Source organism: Aplysia californica, unplaced genomic scaffold (genome assembly GCF_000002075.1).
Source record: "Aplysia californica isolate F4 #8 unplaced genomic scaffold, AplCal3.0 scaffold00053, whole genome shotgun sequence".
In the NCBI taxonomy this organism is placed as follows: domain Eukaryota; kingdom Metazoa; phylum Mollusca; class Gastropoda; order Aplysiida; family Aplysiidae; genus Aplysia; species Aplysia californica.
The window spans coordinates 580,608-592,214 of record NW_004797323.1 but is presented as its reverse complement, the minus strand read 5'-3'; the positions used below and the strand labels follow the sequence as shown (position 1 = coordinate 592,214).

Here is an 11,607-nt window from a genome sequence, read left to right as displayed (position 1 = left end):
ACACACACACACCCTACCCCCCCCCAACACACACAAACAAACACTCATTTCAACACAAACGTAACTTGTTTGCTGATAAAACTACAAACAGAACTATTCACGTAGTCTGTATTCCTGCTATTATTTCCTTACAAGAGTAGGCGAAAGCATCGTAATATTATGATACTCTCGACTTTTGTGGGAAGCGCAAAAGTCTTGCATTAACACATCTCTTTTACATAATTTTCTTTCACTTGGTTATTTTCTATCTTGTAAGTCCTTTTTATTCAGAAGAACTGATATCACGATTAAAAAAGAAAGGACCATCTTAAATAAAAATGTTGTAAATCCGATTTGCAAATGGTCCAAGTTTTAATGGTCCCAAGCTGGCGGTGAGCTTCAATATTCAGGGAGCGTTTCTATGGCTTGTCAGAGCGCATTCGGTCCAGAATGTTAAACAAAGAACAAAATGCTTTTCAGACGTGAAAATAATGGATATCGTCTTTCATCGCGTGATTATTGAGTTGAATACTCGCTATTGGCAACGAACGGCAAACATTTAATCTAATAATATAACTTTTTGGCTGTCTCATAATTACAAAATAACGAATTGGAAAACGAACCCCCCCCCCCCTCCCCCCAAAAAGGACCTTCATATTTAATAACATCACATTATCTCAAGTTGGCGACGAAAGAGAGAAAAACGAGAACAATACTCCCGACCCATGTCAGAAACGCGATAGGACCTCCGGGCATAGTAGTGCATTGGGGTCCCTGCCCACGTAAAGCATAGCATTTCTTTGCAAACTGCAAATCAAAACGAGCATATGAAAACCTCAAGGGGAGAGCACCATTAGTCACAGGAAAAAACAGGTCGAGGACCATTGCCAATCTTTCACAGGTTCATATAGACTTCCTGCCATTCTTTCCTTGTACCATTGTTTTAGATAATATCGTATTACTACGTAGTGCGTGACTTGAGTCGTTTCAGACAGCATTAACGGACAGGATGGAGATGGATCAGGCCACACAACAGATTAAAACAAACAAGGGTAAGACTTGAAAATTGCGGGACTTATGGCAGCCCCCCCCCCTCACCCCCTTTCGTATTCTTTGTAAGACTGGACAGTTTAGCAAAGATACTGAAAATAAATAGATTTAATGAAATGCGGTTTCTTAGAAAACTTTTGAGAATTTCATGGGAGAAAATAAGTATCAAACGAGATAGTATTGAAAGAGTGCATGTGGACCTCTCACTTATTAGAATAATTAGGAATAGACACATGCAGTTTCTAGGGCACTTGAATCGACATAACAACCTCGAACATTTTACTCTTACTGGAAAAATAGAAGGCAAACCAGGTAGTGATGGACCCAAAACGACTTACTTGAAAACCTAAACAAAACGGTGACTGGGAAAGATAAGGATAACACGTGCATACTCTTTTTGAGAGTATACTACGAACAAAGAAATAAATAGAGAATCATGATCGCCAATGTCTATTTTATATCTAGCACTTCTATAATTGTGATGATGGCTCTCCCAAAGTAAGCACTGCGCCGTCGAACTACTATCCACATCTTTATTCCGACACATCAGCTGAAAAAACCCAGAAACTAAAGGTTTCTTTAAACTTCTGCATGGTCTAAAAGATATAGCTGGTCTTTGGTAGGCTACTGGTGTTCGTAAAAACTTGCGTCTTTTCATTTCCCTTTCGCCCATCCTGTGGAAGCTGGTGGCACAATGTCGCCGCTTGTGAAAAATCTCAAGAAGATAATCCGATGCCAACCCTCATTCCTCACCCGGAGTGTCCATCATATTGGCAGATCATATTGGCAGGACAGAAAAAGCTGACACAAACCAAGTGAACGATCGGTTTTGATAGCGTTGCCTGTAGGCGTTTGGAGGAGCGTTAAGATTTATAATGCGAGAGACGAAACCAATTTAGCGTAAGTAAGCATTTTTTAATGGCCTCATAAATGAGTTCAAGTTTGAAACACGCGGAAGACGTTGAAATCGTTTTACTTGAGGAGAAAAAGAAAGGGGGCGGGGGGGGGGGGGAATCTTGTTTTTAATGACTCGACCAGTTATGAGTGTGAGATGAGTTTTCTATCCCAGTCACACGAGACAGTCTGACCATTGTCGTGGCGTGGAGCAGCTGTTGGCGTACTATCTACAATGTCTTTGCAGTTGCATGAACAATGAGAAACACATTTACCTTTCGACTTAAACGATGTTTCCTTTAACTTATATGTGAGGCATCGTGGTTAAATCAGGCACTCATCGAAATAATGAAATCGAAGAAATCGGCATTTTTCAACCAGTTTGGAAATTTTTACCAAATTGCTATATTTTTGCTTAACCTCTTTTATATCCATATAAAAATATAAAAACACATTTCCATGTGACATTTACTGAAAGACATTGATAAAAGAAAACAAAACATGCTATTTTTCAATTCTCAAAGACTCTTTAGCTTTGGAGGCCATTTTCTCGATAATTTCACCACTGAAACCAAGGACCTCACTTCCTTCAATAGCAAATAATTATCTTGAGTTCTATTCAAGATAAATGGACATTTATTTCATTAGAAGCAAGGCAAATAAATCAGCTTTCAGCTGATATCAAAGACTCCACATGCCCAAAAATTGGCAAACGCCTGATCCCACCACGTCGTGGCACATAATATTGTAATTCTTGTCACACACACACAAAAAGAGGTGCTCTTTTGGCCCAGTTGGTATCATAGTTGGTTTCATGCTGGGCTACGGAGCAAAAGGCCCTGGTTCTTGAACTTGGGTCGTTTTCTGGAGTTTTCAATGTTCTCAACCCATTTGACACGGTCCTAGCGGGGACGGACGTTGACATTTCTGAGGTCCTGCCTCTTAACCCTATCCATACGTCGTGTTTTACTATCGTATTCATACGACGTGGTGAACTCTGTGCCACCCCTTTCCAAAGAGGAAATTTACTCGCTAATCCGATCCATGTGCTTTGCATATTAGTTTGTCAAAATGATTTTTTGAGAAATATTGAAAGTTTCAAAGAGATCTTCGCACTAGAAGTATATGAAAATGTGAAGAATACAACCCCGGGGTACAAAATGACCCCAGGGCGGACGGATAAGGCTAAACACTCTAATAGCGTTGGTAGGGAAGTTTAACCTTAAAATGGAGTCCGGACACGAAGTGAAGGCCATGAACATCTTTTTCTAGCTGAAAAATTAGAAGACAAAAGAGACAGATGTAGATCAAGATTAACTTAGAGGAGTGAACAGATGGGTGAGAGGAAAAGACCAGACTTATTTAGGTTCACCGAGAGTATCACCCAAGCGTAGAAATGATGCAATTTCAGTAGTAATCGCCTATTGATAATACTATTGGTCGCTTTTAAGAACAAACAGGCTAACCCATATTTCGGGTGTTTCCAGAAATCTTGACCTACACCAAAAGTGGGCATTGTCCTACCTATAGGAGAAGTTTGGTTTTATTGGTGTGTATTTGGTTATAAAGAACTCTCCTTGTTTTAAAAAAAAAAGAAACTGAACAAGGGGCAAAAACTTTACTTTCAAGTTTCTGAAAACAGCATTTTTTGGGGGATAGCCTCCTTATGCTTAAAAGCGACCATTTATACTTTCAGTTTGCGAGAATGAGACCGTTCTCAAAGTTCTCAGTATGCTTTATCTATGTTAAAGCTACAGTCTATTCTTAGAACCAAGTTGCCAAAACAACCAATATTGACTAACCTTTAAAAACCAGAACGCAGATGGCTTCCGAAAGGCTACTGTTATTTCTCTTTGGCGTAAGTACAACTGTGGCCCTATTATTTCCTTTTCCCACTTTTTCACTGATCTCATAGTCGTGTTTCAAGGCACCGGTATGTGTGGTATGATGTTTAAACTCTTAGCCGTTGCAAGAAAAAGCCAGTTCGATTCCTGGGTAGGAAAGTGTTTTATGGATTATCTCCGTGACTTTAGCGGGGATGCCATATATCTCACTCAGCTTGCCATGGGCCTAATGGGCTGATTCGAAGAAGTTTGTCCTCCAAATTTTAATTATCTAATTTGTTCCAATGTGGGTGAAAAACATTTACATTCAAAATGTTTCATACATACTTAACTATCTCAAGGAAGTTTGAAAGAGGAATTTGAGTAAGGTCTTGAGTTGCTTTTTTCTACTTAGAACACTTTGACCCAGCCTCGTGGACCGGCCAGGGTGTCCAAAAGTCCATCACTGGAAACGCCAAACCAGTAGTTAAGTACGAGTTTTTGACCTGTGTAAAAAAGGAAACCCCCCCCCCCCACACACACCACACATATATACACTCACATATACGCGCACTCACACACATACCCACGTACACGCATACACACATACTCACATAAACACACACGTACACACACGTACACACACACAGACACACACACACACATGCACACACGACCCAAAAAAACAACAACCCCTCACCCTCCCCCCCCCCTATTAATTACGTCGGATGTTTGGATAGTCTGCTCCATGTGAATAACCAAAAAAAACCCAGCTTGCTTTGTTTCTTTGAGTAAAAAGGAGCACATCAACTCAATGCCGGTCATTTAGTGCAGGGGAATAGTCCATCATACAGACAGACATTCAGAAACAATAGGCAAAAAGAAAGAGAGATAGAGAAAAGCAACCTACAAGTGACACCTCTAGCCACCAATATAAGCAGAGACAGCAGAGAGGAAAGGAGAAGCAGGACCTACCAGCGTTTCCCTTCAACAATCCACAGTCTGATTGTTGCATGGTTTTAGTTTTAGTAAGAGTTTACGGTACTTGCAACACAATAGGGTCATATAAGTGTCGAAGATTAGGGGTGTTGCAAGGCAGTAACAAACACAAAAAAGAAGGAGGAGAGATCAGGACGATAGATGTTTGATTATTGATAGGAAAGAAGGAGCAAACCACACCAGAGCACCCACCAACCACGCACACTGTGGCCTAGTGGTTAGGCTACCTGACCAGTAATCGTGAGATTGCGGATTCGGGGTTTGAACCTCAACTCGGTCCAATACTGTGTCCTTGGGAAAGGCACTTTACACGAATTTCCCATCGACCTCAGTCCTTTCGTCAATGAATTCGAAATACCGCCGTGCCGTGAAGGTAACAAATAGAATGACTGGAGCGAACAACCCAAACGGAATAGGTAAGACTTTCGGCAGAAAAAAAAACATTTGCAAGTTATTTTACTGCTTTATACTGGCTCTGTTTGACTTGCATCATCCTTCATTCATCATTTCCTCGACCGTCATCATCATACATCTTTACTACTTTGTGTCAAATGAATGAGGTAAAGGGCCACAACGGTCTGCAAAGTGTCATTTCCTGATCCAAGGTCTTGAAAAGCACCAATGTACCAATGGGTTGGAATAATTTGTTTTAAACTCCTTGCCCTATCACTCACTAAATTGGATTACCCTGACCTATTTCCCTCGATTTATCCGATTCGATTGCGACTGAGTTAACAAACACGATTGGCTTACCACAGTCAGGTCAGGTGAAGCCAAATTCCGATGAAATCAGGAAAACCGGGACAGAATCTCCCCGCTATCGTTACACAAATTCCATCAAACAGTCTAGTCGGGCACAGAACAAATTGACACTCCCTTCCCATTATCTAATTTTTACGTTTATTTGCAGCCGTTCCTTGCTGTGTCTTTTCCCCCGCGTCTGACAAGGGAAACCTTCGACCTTGGCTAAGATTTTGACCTCATCTTGTGGAAACTCAAAAGTAGTTGCGTCACAATTACATTTTATTTGGTAATTATTTTACGGCGCTCTCAGCTGCATAAGTTTATATGAGCGCACGGGTCACATCAAGCATTTTCAATTTGGTAGGAATTAAATTAGAATTTTGATCGGGTGGGGACAGAATCCTACTCTTATGATTTTAGGACTGCCAAGGGATCTTAAACGTGAACAACTTGCACACAGAACCTCCAAGATTGTTCCGCCATTATCCGAGAAGGCTATAAGGTGTAGATCTTACCTACCCTTTCGGCAGAAAAAAAAAATTGCGAGTTATTTTACTGCTTTATTCTGGCTATGTTTGACTTGCATCATCTTTCATTCGTCATTTCCCTGACGATACACAGTTATACAAATCTGTTCCACCATCAGATGTTAAAACCTTGCTTACTAGCATGGGTCTGTGCATTGATGACATCAAAAAGTGGATGGTTGATAATAAGCTCCAGCTTAATACATATCCCCGTAGATATTTATCATATTATCTGTACTGAAAATGAAAAACTATATTTTACTAATAAAGCAAAAAATCTGGGAGGGTATTTTGATTCAAAATTGTCAATGGAACATCATATCAATTATTTATGTACCATTTTATTTTGTGAATTGCGTAGACTTGGTCATATGTCAATGTTTTTTAATGAACACTTGTTAAAAACGCTCGTGTCATCTTTCTTGTTTTCACACATCGATTATTGCAATGCTTTACTAGCTAACTTACCAAATACCACTCTTCACAAGTTACAACGTTTTCAAAATCATGCTGCTAGGCTTGTACTAAAGAAAAAGAAGAGGGACCACATTACTTCCCGTTTCAGCTAGAATGTCATATACAATTGCAATATTATGTCATAAATGTGTCAATAACAAAGCTCCCTCATATCTTAGTGATCTCATCCAGATTTATGTTCCATCTAGATCAGGTGATCAGTATCTTTTAAAAGTTCCCAGAAAAGGGGGTAAAAAAATAGCTGAAAGATCGTTCGCCCACCTTGCTCCGTCAGTTTGGAACTCTCTTCCCCAACCCTTGAGACATACAACATCTGAGTCTAAATTTTAAGAAAAATCTTTAAAGACACATTTAATAACATCCTTTTTATGTCAGTAGATTCATGTTCAATACAATGTTATGTAAATGACTATGTATCCATTTGTATGTATTTTGTGAATTGCAGTGTGTATATTATTTTATGCTCATTTCGTGACGATGTGTAAGCGTGTGCGTGTGATAAGCAAGTAGATGTGCGTGTGTGTGTGCGTGTGTGTGTGCGTGTGCGTGTGTGTGTGTGTGTGTGCGTGCGTGTGTGTGTATGTGTGTGTGTGTGTGTGTGTGTGTGTGTGTGTGTGTGTTTGGTGTACATGTGTGTGCACATGTGTGCGTGTTATGTGTTCGTGAGTGTGTATATGTGTGTTTGTGTGTGTATGTGTATGTGTATATGTGTATGTGTTTGTGTGTGTATGAGTGTGTGTATTTGTGTGCGCGTGTGTGTGTGTCGCGTTCGGGAATATTGTTCTTACATACATTTATGTAAAGCGCCTTGAGCTGTGTTTACACAGGAGTGGGCGCTATAGAAATGATCTTCATTATTATTATTATTATTATTATTATTATTATTATTATTATTATTATTATCATTATTATTATTATTATTATTATTACCCTAAAATCAGGGGTGTGGTTGAAAGACGACTGTAAGGAGGAGTCAAGTACAAGCGGTTGAAAGGCAACAGAAAGAGCCAGGAGTCCAGAAGAGGGAGAAAAGGGGGCGGAGGAGAGGGGAGAGACAAAAACAGACAATATAACATGTTAAGGGAGCAGGAAAGGAGGTAAAAGGAATTTGTTTTTAGAAAAGAAAGTTTTCCGTCAGTGTCAGGTTTCGAACCCGGGCCTTCCCAACTGGGCGAAGCGAGAAATGCTCATTTAAAGTGACTTCCTCAAGGACAAGATGTCGGGCGTCTGACTGGATGCGAACCCATGGCCTTACGGTTGAGCGTTCGGAAGCCTAAACATTGGACCACCAACGCTATACAGTATACTTATATCAGGCAATATGACACCACACATTACGATACATTGCTATAACAGAAAGTAACATACCATACCATACCACATCACACATACCACGCCATACAGTACCATAGCATGGCATAGCGTATCACAAGACAACATAGCATAATATCCGGCTGGATTGAACTTAGGTGGACCCACTGTTTTTACATGTATTAATGCGCACTAGCCATAACAACAGTGGGGCTTGTCCCCCCCCCTCCCCTCCGGAAATAATAATAATAAAAATAAAACACACATATAGATCTAAATGCAAAACAATAACATAAGACAAGAGCGGACCATTGCACAGCTAGGCTCAAAAGTAGTTCCGGCTTCGTTCAGTGTTGGGTCCACCAAAGTACAATCTTACCTAATGTCCCTGACAAAGGGACAACCTAGACGGTTATTACTCACAACGGGACAACCTAAACGATTACTCACAACGGGACAACCTAGACGAATACTCACATGGGGACAACCTAGACAATTACTCACAACGGGACAACCTAGACGAATACTCACAACAGGACAACAAAGAGGATTACACACAACGGGACAATCTAGACTAGACGATTACTCACAACAGGACAACCTAGACGATTACTCACAACGGGAGAACCTAGGCAAGACGCTTACTCACAACGGGAGAACCTAGACTAGACGATTACTCACAACGGGACAACCTAGACGATTCCTCACCTGTCTACAGCGATGATCGCCAAAATGGACACGGAGGAGAACTGAGAGGTAAAGATGGTGAACTGCTCCAGCTTACACGCCAGGTCAGTCCCAGATTCCTGCCACGCCCCCGTCTCCAGACTCAGGTACAGGGGCACCGCGAACAGGCAGACGGCGCAGTCGTAGACGGCCAGGAAGAAAATGAACCAATCGCAGGTCCGCTTCACCTTGACCGACATGTAGACGGAAGAGATGAGGGCGTTGCCTGGCAGGCCGATGATGAGGGCGAGCCAGAGGTAGCCGAGGTACACCATCTGGAAGGTTGGGGTGGGGATGTCGGGGAGGGGGGAGAGAGAAGGTGGGCATTTTAGTTTTGTGAATTCATCTTCCTTGGGAAAGGGCCAGAAGCAATGGGGTCGCGTTTAAGAACAAGCATGTTTACCCAGATTTCGAGGGTTTCCAGAAAACCTGACCTACACCAAAAGTGAGCATTGCCCTACCCATAGAAGTTTGGTTTCATTAGGGTGTATATTTGTTTGGTATAGAAAAAACTCTGCCTTGTTTTTTAAAGAAATTGAACAAGGGGCAAAAACCTTCCCTTCGATTCTCTCAAAACAGTATTTTTCGGGATAGCCCCCTAGTGCTTAAAAGCGATCATGTATACCCCTCCCCCCCTTCATCCTGTTCAGTCTTCGGGTATCACGACGATCGGAGTGAGTTGCTACCTGTTTCTGAGAAACATAACTGAGAAGCCACTCTAACCCCCCCCCCTTCCACTCCCTCCGCAAATGACTCCAGATGTTGCGTACTTGGTCAATCCGTTTGTAAAAGGTGGTATGTGGTTGGCGGGTGCTCTGGTGGGGTTTGCTCCTTCTTTCCTTTCAAACATCTGTCGTCCTGATCTCTCCTACTTCTTTTTTGTGTTTGTTACTCGCTTGTAACACTTCTAATCTTCGGCACTTATATGACCCTATTGTGTTGCAAGTGCCGCAACACTTTCACTAAAAAAAAGTAAAAGGTGGTTATACTTGACTTTTATTGGTATCGTAATTTTCAGGATTTTTTTCTAACACTCTGCTCTTGAAGTGGGTCTGATTTCTTCGTTTTTGATGGTGAAAAAAGCAGACGCGGGTAATGATAAATAGCTCTCTGCACACGAGTCAACAGAGGATAGCTCTCATTAAAAAGTGGAACGATATCAGGGAGGATTTATTTTCGGAACTCTTTCATGACATTTATCTATTTCCGTGTATGTCTTTTTCTTGCTGCCAAGTGATCATACTGTTTACATACTCTTAGACATGGTGAAATGGCCTGCTTCTGAAATGAAAACTTTATGTTCCAGATAATATATCTCTTTCAAGAAATATTGAAGCCATGCAAATTGACAACTACGACAACGACGACGACAACAACAACAACAACAACAACAACAACAACAACAACAACAACAACAACAACACTTACTATAACAATAACAGCAACAGTAACATCAACAATAACAACACAACAACAACAGCAGCAACAACAACAAAAACCAGCTCCCCTCCCCTGCTTTGGTAAAGATTTGCGCAATACAAAAATCAATGTCATCACTGAACAAGTCAAAATTTTTGAAGCATCGACCACGTTGAGAGATTTCAATACTAAACGTCAACTTTCTTGGCATCTCAATTATTCCCATTTACAGTATTTCAGCCTGTCTTTCTACCATGGCTTAAAGACAAAATAAAGAACAACAATTTATAATTTTTTTTTACTGACGCAAATTCTATGTAGAATTCTAGACTGTGCAACTTTTAATTTTACCACGACAAGGGCAATCTTTTTAAACAGTGCCAACACGTTTTCTAAACCTGGCATTATGTTATCACGCTCTCCGGGACGTAACAAGATCTACAGGGAATTTTGAAGGCTTTAGATAAAGTTGAAATACGCAGTCTTCTTTAAGTGATCTTGTTTACGGGGCTGAAAAACGATCTGCAGTTGAAAAACAATTTGCTTTTCAACAACAAATTATTTTTGTTCTGCATTGATTTTTTTTCCAACAAGGAAATGGCCATCTATTATTATTGTGCGCAGCATTTTTGCACTCTAATACGGGGTGCCCACAACGGCTGGATCGGGCCGATCGTCCGACTCGGTCGCCTCAAAGACAAACGTGTTTGTTTTCAGTTTCAGGCGACCAAGTCGGGAGATCGGCCCCGATCCAGGCGTAGTGGGCACTACACATTACGTTAGTGGGATCAGATTCCGTGATTTGTGTTACCCCATGTGTCCTTCTAAATGATCTCCAAAGACTGAAAACTTTCTGAATAGAATTGTCTTTACCCGGAGGCAACACTTTGATGAGACTAAGCGGGAAGCTGGGAAAACAATACGGCTGTAACAAACTTCTGATCTCACCCTCTGGCGTGTCTTTCATAAAGGTTGAGAACAAAATTGATTAGTCACATTTCAGAAGAACGTTAATACTGTTTGCATTAGCAGTGCTGTTCATGTGTCATGTAGCGCGCTCGCGGACGAATCTGATGACGATGACAGACTTTATTCTTCTCGAGCAAGGAAATGCTCTGTGATTGAGCTCATAAGCTGGCATATTATGTATCAAAGAGACTGCACACACATACACAAACACACTCACACACACACACACACACACACACACACACATACACACACACATACGCACACACACGCACGCATGAATGCACGCGCACGGGCACACACAGACACACACTCACGTATCTATATATCTATGTATCTATGTATCTATGTATGTATGTATGTATCTATCTATCTATCTATCTATTTCTCTATCTAGAGTGCTGCCTTTTGCCATAACTGTATTAACAATAAAGCTATGATGTATTCAAGCGACCACATTCAAATGTATGTTCTACCTAGATCTCTAAGATCAGGACACACAAACCCCTAATACCTGGAACGTGGCTAACCCCATTACCACTAAAGGAGAAGCTGTACTGGTTAACAGAGGAAATGAGCAGGGTAGCACACCCTCGTATGATAAGTACCGGTCTTCAAGCCTGATGCCATGGGTGAAAGAAGAAGAAGAAGAAGAAGAAGAAGAAGAAGAAGAAGAAGAAGAAGAAGAA

At 41.1% G+C, this 11,607-nt stretch overlaps 1 protein-coding gene across 1 annotated transcript in view; it reads right to left on the bottom strand.

Annotated features, from left to right (window-relative positions):
* LOC101858696 overlaps positions 1–11,607 on the bottom strand; it is a 49,897-nt gene that overhangs the window by 29,545 nt on the left and 8,745 nt on the right. The window contains exon 2 of the mRNA XM_035968352.1: positions 8,513–8,805. Coding sequence (XP_035824245.1) covers positions 8,513–8,805 — 293 coding nt within the window. The remainder of the gene's footprint in view (positions 1–8,512; positions 8,806–11,607) is intronic.